This window comes from Heterodontus francisci, chromosome 10, assembly GCF_036365525.1.
Source record: "Heterodontus francisci isolate sHetFra1 chromosome 10, sHetFra1.hap1, whole genome shotgun sequence".
NCBI lineage: Eukaryota > Metazoa > Chordata > Chondrichthyes > Heterodontiformes > Heterodontidae > Heterodontus > Heterodontus francisci.
In genome coordinates this window covers 126280473-126296703 of record NC_090380.1, presented here as the reverse complement: position 1 = coordinate 126296703, position 16231 = coordinate 126280473, and the positions used below count along the sequence as shown (strand labels likewise).

The 16231-nt window shown below is 46.8% G+C and overlaps 1 protein-coding gene across 2 annotated transcripts in view; it reads left to right on the top strand.

The window, feature by feature from the left end:
- Window positions 1-16231, top strand: part of LOC137374747 (ubiquitin-associated and SH3 domain-containing protein A-like) — a 373926-nt gene that overhangs the window by 28125 nt on the left and 329570 nt on the right. The window contains exons 1-2 of one of the 2 annotated variants that reach the window (XM_068041327.1): window positions 10466-10528; window positions 12286-12339. In XM_068041327.1, coding sequence (XP_067897428.1) covers window positions 10509-10528; window positions 12286-12339 — 74 coding nt within the window. In that variant the 5' untranslated portion in view covers window positions 10466-10508. Of the gene's footprint in view, window positions 1-10465; window positions 10529-12285; window positions 12340-16231 lie in introns of those variants that run through there. The other variant, XM_068041326.1, reaches the window with a different exon arrangement.

Sequence of the window (16231 nt, the reverse complement as noted above, 5' to 3'; positions counted from 1 at the left end):
CCAGCTGCAGTCAATGGGGTTTGAGGTCAAAGAGGACCTCCATGAGGTGAAGAGTCAGCAGGCCTCGCTCTTTGCCTCCAAGATCATCTTCCAGTCCAGAGTCCGCTCCATTGAGCAGGATGAGACGTGCTCGCGTTACTACTTCCAAAAGGTACACACAGAGAGATCTTATCAGCAGCCTGAAGGAAGACAATGGCTCGGTAACGTCATCGCAGTCTGAGGATCAGAAAATCCTTTTATGCCGGGCTCTACGATGTGAAGCCCACTGACAGCAGAGCCTCCCAGTCCTTCCCGTCATCTATCACGGAGGTCTTAGATGACAGCATGAGGGAGAGTCTGGCCAAACCGTTAACTCTGGACAAGCTGACAAAGGCTGTCAGGTCCTTCGAGATGAGTAAAATTCCCGGAAGCGACGGCTTACCGGTTGAGTTGTACTCGGCCCTGTGGGACTGGGTCGGCCTGGACCTGCTGGAAGTATACGAGAGTATGCTCCTGGCCGGCAGCATGGCAGAATCCATGAGGAAAGGCATCATCACCCTCATCTACAAGCGGAAGGAGGAGAGGGCAGAAATCAGAAATTGGCGGCTCATCTCACTGCTTAATGTTGACTACTAGATTCTGTCCAAGCTCATCGCCAATCGGGTCAAGTCTGCTCTGGAGTTGGTGATTCGCCCCAATCAGACCTGTACTGTACCCGGCAGGAAGTTCTCAGATAGCCTCGCGCTACTTAGGGATACAATCGCCTACGTACGGGACAGGGGGGTGGACACCTGCCTCATCAGCTTGGACCAGGAGAAGGCTTTTGAAGGATATCGCACACCTACATGATGGACGTGCTCTCCAAAATGGGGCTTGGGGAGGGAATCCGCAATCGAATCAAACTTCTGTACACAAACATCAGTAGCGCAGTCTCAATCAATGGGTGGAAATCAGAAAGTTTTCCGATCAAATCTGGAGTCAGACAGGGCTGTCCTCTCTCCCTGGTCTTGTGTGTTTGCTGTATCCTACCTTTTGCTGAGTTCATTAGGAAGGATATGGGCATTAGAGGGGTGACAATCCCAGGCAGTGGAGGCACTCAGGTCAAAGCCTCCCTATACATGGATGACGTCACTGTCTTCTGCTCGGATCCGCGGTCTGTTCACAGACTGATGCCCATCTGCGACCAGAACGAACTGATCTTGGGAGCCAAAGTAAATCACTGCAAGAGCGAGGCCATGTTCTTTTGGGAACTGGGTCAACTGATCCTTTGTCCCCTTTACCGTCAGGGCGTGTGCCAAAAACTGGAAGGAGCGTGTAGCCATGGTAAAAATAGAAACTGAGCATGTGGGAGCAGCATTCTCTCTCCATTGCGAGTAAGAACCTGGTCATCAGGTGCGAGGCACTCATGTGATTGCTGTATGTGGCGCAGGTCTGGCCCATACCTCACTCCTGCGCCATGGCAGTCACCTAAGCCATTTTCCACTTTATCTGGAGATTGAAAATGGACCGTGTCCAGAGGGACACGATGTTCAAACCTCTGGTTAAAGGGGGAAAAACATACCCAATGTCGCCCTCATCCTGATGGCCACCTTTGTGTGCAGCTGCATCAAGCTGTGCATAGAACCCCAGTATGCAAACACCAAGTGTCACTATGTACTGAGGTTCTATCTGACCCTAGTGTTGCGAAGGATGGGTCTGGCCACATTGCCGCGGAACGCTCCATTCAGCTAACCGCACCGTACCACCTATCCTTTGTGGAAAGGTTTGTGTAGAAAAACACCTTTGACCACAAATCCATCAGGCAGTGGTCTGCATGTAATGTCCTCAAGGTCCTACAGGAAAAGGAGATGGTGCATCCTGTCAGATGGTTCCCCGGGGAGACTGCCAAAGTCAGTTGGCAAAATGCCTCATCACCAGAACGTTCATGGATTGAGAATTGGTTGACAGACAGGAAACAGAGAGTAGGAATAAACGAGTCTTTTTCTGGGTGGCAGGCAGTGACTAGTGGGGTACCACAGGGATCAGTGCTTGGGTCCCAGCTATTCACAATATATATTAATGACTTGGGTGAGGGAACTAAATGTAACATTTCCAAGTTTGCAGATGACACAAAGCTGGGGGGGAACGTGAACTGAGGAGGATGCAAAGAGGCTCCAATGTGATTTGGACAAGTTGGGTAAGTGGGCAAATGCATGGCAGATGCAGTATAACGTGGATAAATGTGAGGTTATCCACTTTGGTTGTAAAAACAGAGAGGCAGATTATTATCTGAATGGTGATAGATTGGGAAACGGGAAGGTGCAACGAGACCTGGGTGTCCTTGTACACCAGTCGCTGAAAGCAAGCATTCAGGTGCAGCAAGCAGTTAGGAAGGCGAATGGTATGTTGGCCTTCATTGCAAGAGGATTTGAGTACAGGAGCAAGGATGTCTTACTGCAGTTATACAGGGTCTTGGTGAGACCACATCTGGAGTATTGTGTGCAGTTTTGGTCTCCTTATATGAGGAAGGATGTTCTTGCCATGGAGGGAGTGCAAAGAAGATTTACTCGGCTGATTCCTGGGATGGCAGGATTGACATATGAGGAGAGATTGGGTCGACTAGGCCTATATTCACTAGAGTTTAGAAGAATGAGAGGGGATCTCATAGAAACCTATAAAATTCTAACAGGACTAGACAGGTTGGATGTAGGGAGGATGTTCCCGATGGCTGGGGAGTCCAGAACCAGGGGTCACAGTCTCAGGATACGGGGTATCCCATGAGGACTGTGTGGTGGTCACTCCTAACAATACTGTCATGGACGGACATATTCGCGACAGGTAGATTTGTGAAAATTAGTTCAAGTAGGTTTTTCCATCTTGTTCGTTATGAAGATATGAATTAGGAGAAGGAGTAGGCCAAGTATGCTCTGCCATTTAATAAGATTATGGCTGATCTGATTGTGTCCTCAACTCCACTTTCTCGTCTACCCCCGATACCCTTCGACTCCCTTGTTAGTCAAGAATTTATCTACTTCAGCCTTAAAAATATTCAATGACCCTTCCTCCACCACTCTCCGAGGAAGAGAGTTTCAAAGAGTCTGAGAGAAAAAATTTCTCCTCATCTCCATCTTAAATGGGTGACCCCTTATTTTTAAACTGTGTCCTCTGGTTCTAGTCTCTCCCACAAGGGGAAACATCCTTTCAGCATCCACCCTGTCATGTCCCCTCAGGATCTTACATGTTTCGGTAAGATCACCTCCCATTCTTCTAAATTCCAATGAATACAAACCCAACCTGTCCAACCTTTCCTCATAAGATAACTCCTTCATCCCAGGAATCAGTCGAGTGAACCTTCCCTGCACTGTCTCTAATGCATTTATATCCTATCTCACGTAAGGAGACCAAAACTGTACACAGTACTCCAGATGTTGTCTCACCAATACCCTATACAACTGTAGCCAAACATCCCTACTTTTATATTCAATTCCCCTTCCAATAAACGACAGCATTGCATCTGCCTTCCTAATCACTTCACAGAATCACAGAGTTGTTACAGAAGGAGGCCATTCAGCCCATCGTGTCCGCACTGGTTCTCTGAAATAGAAATTCCCTCAATTCCATTCCCCCACCTTCTCCCCATAACCCTGCACATTCTTCCTTTTCATATAACTGTCTAATTCCCTTTTGAATGCTTCGATTGAACCTGCCTCCACCACGTTCTCAGGCAGCGCATTCCAGACCTTAATCACTCACTGTGTGAAAAAGTTTTTCCTCATCTCACTTTTGCTTCACTTACCAAATACTTTAAATCTGTGTCCTCTCGTTCTTGATCCTTTCACGAGTGGGAACAGTTTCTCTCTATCTACTCTGTCCAGATCCCTCATGATTTTGAATACCTCAATCAAATCACCTTTCAGCCTTCTCTTCTCCAAGGAAAACAGTCCTAACTTCTCTAATCTATCTTCATAACTGAAATTCCTCATCCCTGGAACCATGTCCTCATGTCTTTCCTAAAGTGCGGCGCCCAGAATTGGACACAATACTCCAGCTGAGGCCAAACTAGTGTCTTATAAAAGTTCAACATAACTTCCTTGCTCTTGTACTCCATACCTCTATTAATAAAGCCTAGGATACTGTATGCTTTATTAACCGCTCTCTCAACCTGTCCTGCTGCCTTTAATGAGTAATGCACATATATACAAAGGTCCCTCTGCTCCTGCACCCCCATTAGAATTTTGCCCTTTATTCGATATTGTCTCTCCATGTTCTTCCTACCAAAATGAATCACCTCACATTTATCTACATTGAACTTCATCTGCCACCTGTCTGCCTATTCCACCAACCTGTATATGTCCTTTTGAAGTTCTACACTATCCTCCTCACAGTTCACAATGCTTCCAAGTTTTGTATCATCTGCAAACTTTGAAATTGTGCCCTGTACATTAAGGTCTAGGTCATTAATATATATCAGGAAAATCAAGGATCCCAGCACTGATCCCTGGGGAACACCACTACAATTCTTCCTCCAGCTCGAAAAACATCCATTAACCATTACTCTCTGTTTCCTGTCACTCAGCCAATTCCGTATCCATGTTGCTACCGTCCCTTTTATTCCATGAACTACAGGTTTGCTCACAAGTTTGTTGTGTGGCACTGTATCAAACGCCTTTTGAAAGTCCATGTACACTACATCAACAGCATTGACCTCATCAACCCTCTCTGTTACCTCCTCAAAAAACTCCAGCAAGTTAGTTACAAAAGATCTTCCTTTAAGAAATCCATGCTGGCTTTCCTTAATTAACCCGCATTTGTCCATGTGACTATTGATTTTGTTTTGAATTATTCTTTCTAGAAGTTTCCCCACCACCGACGTTAAACTGACTGGCCTGCAGTTGCTGAGTTTATCTTGACACACTTTTTTGAACAAGGGTGAAACGTTTGCAATTCTCCAGTCCTCTGGCACCACCCCTGAGTCTAAGGAAGTCTGAAAAATTATGGTCAGTGTCTCTGCGATTTCCACCCTCACTTCCCTCAGTATCCTTGGATGCATCTCATCCGGCCCTGGAGCTTTATCCACTTTAAGTTCAGACAGCTGATCAATTTTAAGCCCCACTAGTGTCTGACGTACCTCCTCTTTCAACATTGCCTGGGTTGAATCTTCTTCCTTGGTAAAGACAGATGCAAAGTATTCATTTTATACCTCAGCTATGCCCTCTGCCTTCATGTGTAAATCCCCTTTCTGGCCCCTAATCGGCCCCACTCCTCCTTTTACCACCCTTTTTACTATTTGTATGCCTATAGAAAACTTTGGGATTTCCTTTAATGGCTGTTGCCAGTCTCTCCTCATGCTCTCTTTTTGCTTCTCTTATTTGTTTTTTCATTTCCCCTCTGGAGCTTCTACATTCAGCCTGGTTCTCAATAGTATTTTCTACCTGGCATCTGTCATCAGCACACTTTTTCTTCTTTATCTTAATCGCTACCTCTTTTGTCATCCAGGGAGCTCTGGATTTGTTTGCCCTACTTTTCCCCTTCGAGGGAACATACCTTGGCTGTGCCCAAACTATCTCTTCTTTGAAGGCAGCCCGTTGTTCATCTACCGGTTTTCCTGCCAGCTTTTGACTCCTGTTTATTTGCCCCAGCTCCATTATTACCCCATTGAAGTTGGCCTTCCCCCAGTTAATTATTCTTACCCTGGATTGCTCTTTGTCTTTTTCCATAGTCAGCCTCAACCTTATGAGACAAAGGTCACTGTCCCCTGAATGCTCTCCTACTGATAACTTGATCCACCTCATTCCCAAGAACCAGGTCTAGCAGTACCTCCTTTCTCATTGGACTAGCAACATACTGTTGTAGAAAGATTTCCTGAACACACTACAGGAACTCTTGCCCTTCACTGCCCTTTACACTGCTATTATCCCAGTCTATGTTTGAATAATTAAAGTCCCCCATTATAACTACCCGATAATTTTTGCACCTCTCTGTAATTTCCTTGCAGATTTGTTCCTCCATGTCCTTCCCACTAGCTGGTGTCCTTTTGACAACAACGAGCAATGTAACTGCACCTTTTTTGTTCCTTAGCTCTAGCCAAATTGATGCTGTCCTCAACCCCTCTGGGACATCCTTTTTCTCCAGCACTGCAATGCTTTCCTTAATCAGTACCACCACCCCTCTCCTTTTGGTCCCTTTCCTATCTTTCCTGAACACCTTATATCCAGGAATATTTAACACCCAGTCCTGCCCTTCTTTGAGCCAGGTCTCTGTTATAGCCACAACATCACATTTCCACATGGCAATCTGCACCTGTACCTCACCGGTTAGAGGCCTGCTACCCGACCCGAACCCGACGGAACCCGACTACATGTGTCAGGTTCAGATCGGGTCGGGCCCATCTTCAGGGTACGGCTTTCGGGCTCGGGACGGGTCGGATCGGGTCGGGTCCAGGTCGAGTCGGGTCGGGGCGGCCTTGACACACAGGGTAACTACTCTGCTGGTAAGTATAGAAATTAAAAAACTTACCTGAGCTGGGAGTCCAGGATGAAACTGAGTCTGTGCAGTGAGCAGGTAACAGGGTTGTTGTGGTGGGTGATTTTAACTTCCCCGATATTGACTGGGACTCACTTAGTGCTAGGGGCTTCGATGGGGCAGAATTTGTAAGGAGCATCCAGGAGGGCTTCTTGAAACAATACGTAGATAGTCCAACTAGGGATGGGGCCGTACTGGACCTGGTATTGGGGAATGAGCCCAGCCAGGTGGTCGAAGTTTCAGCAGGGGAGCATTTTGGGAACAGTGACCATAATTCCATAAGTTTTAAGGTACTTGTGGATAAGGATAAGAGTAGTCCTCGGGTGAAGGTGCTAAATTGGGGGAAGGCTAATTGTAACAATATTAGGCAGGAACTGAAGAATTTAGATTGGGGGCGGCTGTTTGAGGGTAAATCAACATCTGACATGTGGAGTCTTTCAAACGTCAGTTGATTAGAATCCAGGACCAGTATGTTCCTGTGAGGAAGAAGGATAAGTTTGGCAAGTTTCGGGAACCTTGGATAACGCGGGATATTGTGAGCCCCGTCAAAAAGAAAAAGGAAGTATTTGTAAGGGCTGGAAGGTTAGGAATAGATGAATCCCTTGAGGAATATAAAGACAGTAGAAAGGAACTTAAGCAAGGAGTCAGGAGGGCTAAAAGGGGTTATTAGAAGTCATTGGCAAACAGGATTAAGGAAAATCCCAAGGCTTTTTATACGTATATAAAGAGCAAGAGGGTAACCAGGGAAAGGGTTGTCCCACTCAAGGACAGAGAAGGGAATCTATGTGTGGAGCCAGAGGAAATGGGCGAGGTACTAAATGAGTACTTTGCATCAGTATTCACCAAAGAGAAGGACTTGGGGGATGATGAGCCTAGGGAAGGGAGTGTAGATAGTCCCCGTCATCTCATTATCAAAATGGAGGAGGTGTTGGGTGTCTTGCAAAGCATTAAGGTAGATAAGTCCCCAGGGCCTGATGGGATCTACCCCAGAATACTGAGGGAGGCAAGAGAAGAAATTGCTGGGGCCTTGACAGAAATCTTTGCATCCTCATTGGCTACAGGTGAGGTCCCAGAGGACTGGAGAATAGCCAATGTTGTTCCTTTGTTTAAGAAGGGTAGCAAGGATAATCCAGGAAATTATAGGCCGGTGAGCCTTACGTCAGTGGTAGGGAAATTATTAGAGAGGATTCTTCGGGACAGGATTTACTCCCATTTGGAAACAAATGGACTTATTAGCAAGAGGCAGCATGGTTTTGTGAAGGGGAGGTCGTGTCTCACTAATTTGATTGAGTTTTTTGAGGAAGTGACAAAGATGATTGATGAAGGAAGGGCAGTGGATGTTGTCTATATGGGCTTCAGTAAAGCCTTTGACAAGGTCCCTCATGGCAGACTGGTGCAACAGGTGAAGTCACATGGGATCAGAGGTGAGCTGGCAAGATGGATACAGAACTGGCTCTGTCGTAGAAGACAGAGGGTAGCAGTGGAAGGGTGCTTTTCTGAATGTAGGGATGTGACTAGTGGTGTTCTGCAGGGATCAGTGCTGGGACCTTTGCTGTTTGTAGTATATATAAATGATTTGGAGGAAAATGTAGCTGGTCTGATTAGTAAGTTTGCGGATGACACAAAGGTTGGTGGAGTTGCGGGCAGTGATGAGGATTGTCAGAGGATACAGCAGGATATAGATCGGTTGGAGACTTGGGCGGAGAAATTGCAGATGGAGTTTAATTCGGACAAATGTGAGGTAATGCATTTTGGAAGGTCTAATGCAGATGGGAAGTATACAGTAAATGGCAGAACCCTTAGGAGTATTGACAGGCAGAGCAATCTGGGCGTACAGGTCCACAGGTCACTGAAAGTGGCACCGCAGGTGGATAAGGTAGTCAAGAAGGCATACGGCATGCTTGCCTTCATCGGTCGGGGCATAGAGTATAAAAATAGGCAAGTCATGCTGCAGCTGTACAGAACTTTAGTTAGGCCACACTTAGAATATTGCGTGCAATTCTGGTCGCCACACTACCAGAAGGACGTGGAGGCTTTGGAGAAGGTACAGAGGAGGTTTACCAGGATGTTGCCTGGTCTGAAGGGTATTAGCTATGAGGAGAGGTTGGATAAACTCGGATTGTTTTCACTGGAACGACGGAGGTGGAGGGGCGACATGATAGAGGTTTACAAAGTTATGAGCGGCATGGACAGAGTGGATAGTCAGAAGCTTTTTCCCAGGGTGGAAGAGTCAGTTACTAGGGGACATAGGTTTAAGGTGAGAGGGGCAAAGTTTAGAGGGGATGTGCGAGGCAAGTTCTTTTCACAGAGGGTGGTGAGTGCCTGGAACTTGCTGCCAGGGGAGCTGGTGGAAGCAGGTAGCATAGAGACGTTTAAGAGGCATCTTGACAAATACATGAATAGGATGGGAATAGAGGGATATTGTCCCCGGAAGTGCAGAAGGTGTTAGTTTAGATAGGCATCAAGATCGGCGCAGGCTTGGAGGGCTGAATGGCCTGTTCCTGTGCTGTACTGTTCTTTGTTCTTTGTTCTTTGTTGAGCGAGTGATGTCACTATGACATCATTATGCATGTGCTGCAGCCTCTTGCAGGTTCGGCGTCAGGAAGGTCAGTAAACAGATGGTCAGGTCGGGCTCAGGTCGAGTCGGGGGGCAGGTTCGGATCGGCTCGGGCTCAGGGCACAATCGGAGGGACTCGGGTCGGGTCGGGTCGGGCTGTAGTCCGCTGTAGTTCGGTCGGGTTCTTTTTTCCCGCCCTGAGCAGGCCTCTATCACCAGTCTTATTAACCACACTCCATGCATTCACATACATGCACATTAACCCTGATTCAGACTTTATTACTTTCTCCCTTACTCTGACCCCACCTAATAAATTACTATTCCCTACTCTATTGCTATCTATCTCTCTCTCTCAGTATTCTGTGCTTCTTGGTATACCTCTCTGATACTTGCTCCTGATTCCCACACCCCAGACAAGTTACCAGTTTTGCTTCCCTCCAATCTGACCTCCCTCTCAGGTTCCCATCCCCCTGATAATTAAGTTTAAACCCTCCCCAAAAGCACGAGCAAATCTCTCTGTGAGGATATTCATCCCAGTCCTGCTAAGATGCAACTTGTCCATCTTGTACAGATCCCACCTGCCCCAGAACCCATCCCAATGTCTCAGAAATCTGATGCCCTCACTCCTACACTAGTTCTCCAACCACGTGTTCAATCACCCAATTCTCCTATTCCTATGCTCACTTGCATGTGGGACTGGGAGTAATCCTGAGATCAGTGGATGGGGTAGCTGTTGAACAGGCAGATACAGAGTGCAGAGAGTCTGTGAGGAAGGTTAGACAGTTGACAGGGCAAAGTTGCAGCCAGTATGATGGGTTGAAGTGTGTCTATTTTAACGCAAGAAGTGTCAGGAATAAGGGTGATGAACTTAGAGCATACATCAGTATTTGGAGCTACGATGTTGCAAAGCATTAAGGTAGATAAGTCCCCAGGGCCTGATGGGATCTACCCTGGAATACTGAGGGAGGCAAGTGAAGAAATTGCTGGGGCCTTGACAGAAATCTTTGCATCCTCATTGGCTACAGGTGAGGTCCCAGAGGACTGGAGAATAGCCAATCTTGTTCCTTTGTTTAAGAAGGGTAGCAAGGATAATCCAGATAATTATAGGCCGGTGAGCCTTACGTCACTGATAGGAAAACTATTAGGGAGGATTCTTCGGGACAGGATTTACTCCCATTTGGAAACAAACAAACTTATTAGCGAGAGACAGCATGGTTTTGTGAAGGGGAGGTCGTGTCTTACTAATTTGTTTGAGTTTTTTGAGGAAGTGACGAAGATGATTGATGAGGGAACGGCAGTGGATGTTGTCTATATGGACTCCCATAATGATTCACAGAAGCTGAACAGGGAATTGATCAAAAGAACGGTTTTGAAGAGAATTTAGGGACAGAGGTCACAATACAGAAGGGTAATGATACATTTTATTAGATTAACAGGATAATGTCATTGGACCAGAGCATGACAGGAATATATGGAGAATTTGGGTCTGGGGTAAGTGCATCCACATAATGAATTTCCATGATGGAACCTTCTCAGATGTACTGGGGTAAGAGATTGTTTTCACTACATGACTGGTGAAATGTCCCCAGATTATGTAGAATGGGACAAATTTTCATTCCATGGATCCACTGTCCCAGATCACACTCCGTGTGATGAAGATAAATATTGCCCCAATGTCTGACTTTGTGAGATAAAAGAACAAAGAACAAAGATAATTACAGCACAGGAACAGGCCCTTCGGCCCTCCAAGCCTGCGCCGATCCAGATCCTCTCTCTAAACATGTCGCCTATTTTCTAAGGTTCTGTATCTCTTTTCTTCCTGCCCATTCATGTATCTGTCTAGATACATCTTAAAAGACTCCATCGTGCCCGCATCTACCACCTCCGCTGGCAATGCATTCCAGCTGCCCACCACCCTCTGCGTAAAGAACTTTCCACGCATATCCCCCCTAAACGTTTCCCCTTTCACTTTGAAATCGTGTCCTCTAGTAATTGAAACCCCCACTCTGGGAAAAAGCCTCTTGCTATCCACCCTGTCTATACCTCTCATGATTTTGTACACCTCAATCAGGTCCCCCCTCAACCTCCGTCTTTCTAATGAAAATAATCCTAATCTGCTCAACCTCTCTTCATAGCTAGCGCCCTCCATACCAGGCAACATCCTGGTGAACCTCCTCTGCACCCTCTCCAAAGCATCCACATCCTTTTGATAATGTGGCGACCAGAACTGTACGCAGTATTCCAAATGTGGCCGAACCAAAGTCCTATACAACTGTAACATGACCTGCCAACTCTTGTACTCAATGCCCCGTCCGATGAAGGAAAGCATGCCGTATGCCTTCTTGACCACTCTATTTACCTGCGTTGCCACCTTCAGGGAACAGTGGACCTGAACACCCAAATCTCTCTGGACATCAATTTTCCCCAGGACTTTTCCATTTACTGTATAGTTCACTCTTGAATTGGATCTTCCAAAATGCATCACCTCGCATTTGCCCTGATTGAACTCCATCTGCCATTTCTCTGCCCAACTCTCCAATCTATCTATATTCTGCTGTATTCTCTGACAGTCCCCTTCACTATCTGCTACTCCACCAATCTTAGTGTCGTCTGCAAATTTGCTAATCAGTCCACCTTTACTTTCCTCCAAATCATTAATGTATATCACAAACAACAGTGGTCCCAGCACGGATCCCTGTGGAACACCACTGGTCACACGTCTCCATTTTGAGAAACTCCCTTCTACTGCTACTCTCTGTCTCCTGTTGCCCAGCCAGTTCTTTATCCATCTAGCTAGTACACCTTGGACCCCAAGCGCCTTCACTTTCTCCATCAGCCTGCCATGGGGAACCTTATCAAACGCCTTACTGAAGTCCATGTATATGACATCGACAGCCCTTCCCTCATCAATCAACTTTGTCACTTCCTCAAAGAATTCTATTAAGTTGGTAAGACATGACCTTCCCTGCACAAAACCATGTTGCCTATCACTGATGAGCCCATTTTCTTCCAAATGGGAATAGATCCTATCCCTCAGTATCTTCTCCAGCAGCTTCCCTACCACTGACGTCAGGCTCACCGGTCTATAATTACCTGGATTATCCCTGCTACCCTTCTTAAACAAGGGGACAACATTTGCAATTCTCCAGTCCTCCGGGACCTCACCCGTGTTTAAGGATGCTGCAAAGATATCTGTTAAGGCCCCAGCTATTTCCTCTCTCGATATTTGATTAAGTCTCTCTTTGCAGGCAGAAAGCTTTAGCTGCAACAGGAGGACGGAGCACACAAGACGCTGTTGATTGGTGAGTGATATTTACTGATAATCTGATAACACTACTGTAGTGTTACCAATATTGAAATTTGATTCTGCAGGTTTACAGACACACACCTGAGCAAAGGGCACCAACTGCCTCAAAACAGTATTGGGAAATTTTAACATTTTTAAGAAAGTACACAGAAGTGTAGGGATGTGGAAATTTTTCAGGAAGGAATAGGCTTTTCAATCTGTAGAAATGAACAGAGGCAGAGGCCATTCAGTCAGCGGAATTTGTGTCACCATTTACCCTCCACATACAGAAATGGTCCAATTGTTTAGAGTCAGAGACTGAGACAGTACAGGAAGAGCAGTGACCCCTGGGGAATACCACTGGACACTTCCCTCCAGTCTGATAAACAACCTGCTCTCTGTCCCTTAGACAGTTTTGTATCAATGATATTTCTTTCATTCCATGGGCTTTAAGTTTGCTACTAGGTCTGTGACACTTTATCAAACACCTTTTACAAGTCCATATACACATCACCAACCTTCTCTATGACTTCATCAAACAACTCAATCAAGTTAGTCAAACACAAGGGGAACAGGGAAGGGAGGGGAAGGAGGGGAGTGGTAGAGAGGGTGCAGGGGAGGGGACGAAGTTGGGGAGGGAGGAAGAGGGGAGAAAGTGGGGGAGGGGAGCAAGGAGGGGAAAGGGAGGAAGTCAGGGAGGTGAGGGTGAGGGGGCAGGAAGTAGGGGAGGGGGTACAGGGGATAGGAGGGGTAGGGGAAAAAGTGGGGGAGGACGACTGGGGTGGGGAAGGGGGAAAGGGAAAAAGTGGGGCAGGGGAGTGGAGCGGTGAGGGGAGGGGGAGGGGTAGAAAGTTGGGGACAGGAAGAAGTGAGGAGGGGGAGCGGGGGATAGGGGGGGAGGGGGAGCAGGGAGGGGAGTGGAGGAAGTGGGTGAGGCGTTGTGGGGATGGGAGGAGAGAAAGTGGGAGGGAGTGGGGAGGGGAGGAAGAGGGGTGAGGAGCAAGGATGGGAGGGGAAATAGAGGAAGTGGGGGAGGGGTCTGGGGAGGGGAGGGGGAAAACAAGAAAGTGGGGGAGGGAAGGGGGAGGGGAGAAAGTGGGCAGAGTGGGGCACAGAAAACAAAGAACAAAGAACAAAGAAAATTACAGCACAGGAACAGGCCCTTCGGCCCTCCAAGCCTGCGCCGATCCAAATCCTCTATCTAAACCTGTCGCCTATTTTCTAAGGGTCTGTATCTCTTTACTTCCTGCCCATTCATGTATCTGTCTAGATACATCTTAAAAGACGCTATCGTGCCCGCGTCTACCACCTCCGCTGGCAATGCGTTCCAGGCACCCACCACCCTCTGCGTAAAGAACTTTCCACGCATATCCCCCCTAAACTTTTCCCCTTTCACTTTGAACTCGTGTCCCCTTGTAATTGAATCCCCCACTCTGGGGGAAAAAGCTTCTTGCTATCCACCCTGTCTATACCTCTCATGATTTTGTACACCTCAATCAGGTCCCCCCTCAACCTCCGTCTTTCTAACGAAAATAATCCTAATCTACTCAACCTCTCTTCATAGCTAGCGCCCTCCATACCAGGCAACATCCTGGTGAACCTCCTCTGCACCCTCTCCAAAGCATCTACATCCTTTTGGTAATGTTGCGACCAGAACTGCACGCAGTATTCCAAATGTGGCCGAACCAAAGTCCTATACAACTGTAACATGACCTGCCAACTCTTGTACTCAATACCCCGTCCGATGAAGGAAAGCATGCCGTATGCCTTCTTGACCACTCCATTGACCTGCGTTGCCACCTTCAGGGAACAATGGACCTGAACACCCAAATCTCTCTGTACATCAATTTTCCCCAGGACTTTTCCATTTAGGGAAGGGAGGGGAGAGGGCAGGAGGTGGGGGTGGAGGTGGAGGTGGGGGTGGGGATGGGGGGAGTGGAGGTGGGGGTGGGGGTGGGGGTGGAGGTGGGGGTGGGGATGGGGGGGGGAGGTGGGGGGGGGGGTTGGGGTGGGGGTGGGGCAGTGGAGGAACTGGGGAAGGTTAGCAGTGTTGTTTCTCCAATCAGACATTCTTGGATCCTGATCCTGATCCTGATACCCGGGGCAGAATTTAAAGGTATAATTTCAAGGTATAATTTAAAGTTATAATTCATGTTTGGTGCCTTTTTGCTAAACAGACTTCAATTTATACAGTTGGTTTTCTTGGTTTCATAAACTACACAACTCAAAATGTTTGCAACATTTAACCTCAGTGTGACTATGATGTGATCTCACCACAATTCTGTAAACCTATAGCACACTGATCTGATATCACACCACAAGGTCACAAACACTGCACCAGTTAAATCCCTGCAAAAACAAGAAACAGGTTCTTTTCTCAATATTTGTGCTGTGACTTTTGAAATGAAATAAAACATCAGCAATGCTTTCACATTTTATTCTCCAGTTTTCCGAAGGGTAAAGTGTATTTGTTGTTCACAAAGGAGCAGCTTGCTGTCACCCCAATGAACTGTTCAAATATTACTGTTCGCTCACTACATAGGTAGTCAAAGATAGAAGCAGAATCAAACACCTTCAACGACTCCAGCAAATACCGCCCAAAGTTGCCACTGCTCAGGTGTTCCCATAGCCAGGGCTTCTATCAAAGGTTTGTAGATCCCTTCCTTACCTCAATATCCTTCAGCTACTGGGTGGCTGTATTGCTCTTCCTGTGAAATGGGGGTGGAGTGGGGGGGAACTCCCAGAGAAACTGTGTGAATGGTCAATTACACGATGTCTCTTGTTTCCCACAATCTGTCACTGATATTATGGGAAACCTCACAAGCAGCACATGCTTTAGTCCAGATATAGGAACTGTTTCAGTGTTCAGTGTAACATTCCAGATTCCAACATTCATAAATGCAAGGATCTAGAAAGTCCTCATCATTTCTGCACTCTACACCATCACGCTGTCCTCACTCTCCCCTCCCTCACTCTCCCCTCCAGATCATGGCTGGGCAGTTGCGACCTGTTGCTTGCAATTCTTACACCATGTGGGAACTTCAGGACACTGTAAGTAAATTGGGAGACCACATGTGTAAGAAGTGACTCCAGCTGCTTAAGCTCGAGCTCAGGATTTCCAAGCTTGAGGGACAGCTGGAGTCACTGCAGAGTATCAGGGAGCAGGAGAGTTTGCTGGATCATACGTTCCAGAAGGTGGTCCCCCAACAGGCAGCAGGAGTTCATGATAGTAGATGCGTGGATATCTGGAAGAGTAGGAAGAGACAGGAGGTGCAGGAGTTTTCGGGGAGTGTGCCATTCTCAAACCAGTACTCAGCATTGGAGATTGCTGGGAGTGATGATACTCTGAAGGAGTGCAGTTCAGACCATGGCACCAATGGGCAAAGGACTGCACAGGAGGGAGCAGCAAAGAATAGAAATGTGGTCGTTATAGGGGATTCCATAGTTAGGGACACACATACACATTTCTGTAATGGTCATTGTGAGACCCGCATGGTGTGTTGCCTCCCTGGTGCCAAGTATTAATAAAGAGTTAGTACTCAGAACATTAACTGGATTGAAAGTTGATAAATCCCCAGGAGCAGATGAGCTACATCCCAGTGTGTTGAAGGATGTGGCTACAGAGATAGTGGATGCATTATCTTACAAAATTCTACAAATTCTGGAAAGCTTCCTGCAGACTGGAAAGTAGCAAATATAAATCACTATTTAAGAAAGGAGGGAAAGAGGGAACAGGGAACTACAGACCTGTTAGTTTAATGCCAGGAGTAGGGAAAATGCTAGAATCTATTATAAAGGATGAGATAACTGGACACTTGGAAAATAATGATATGATTGGGCAGAGTCAAGATGGATTTATGAAAGGGAAATCGTGTTTGGCAAACCTGTTGGAGTTTCTTGAGAATATT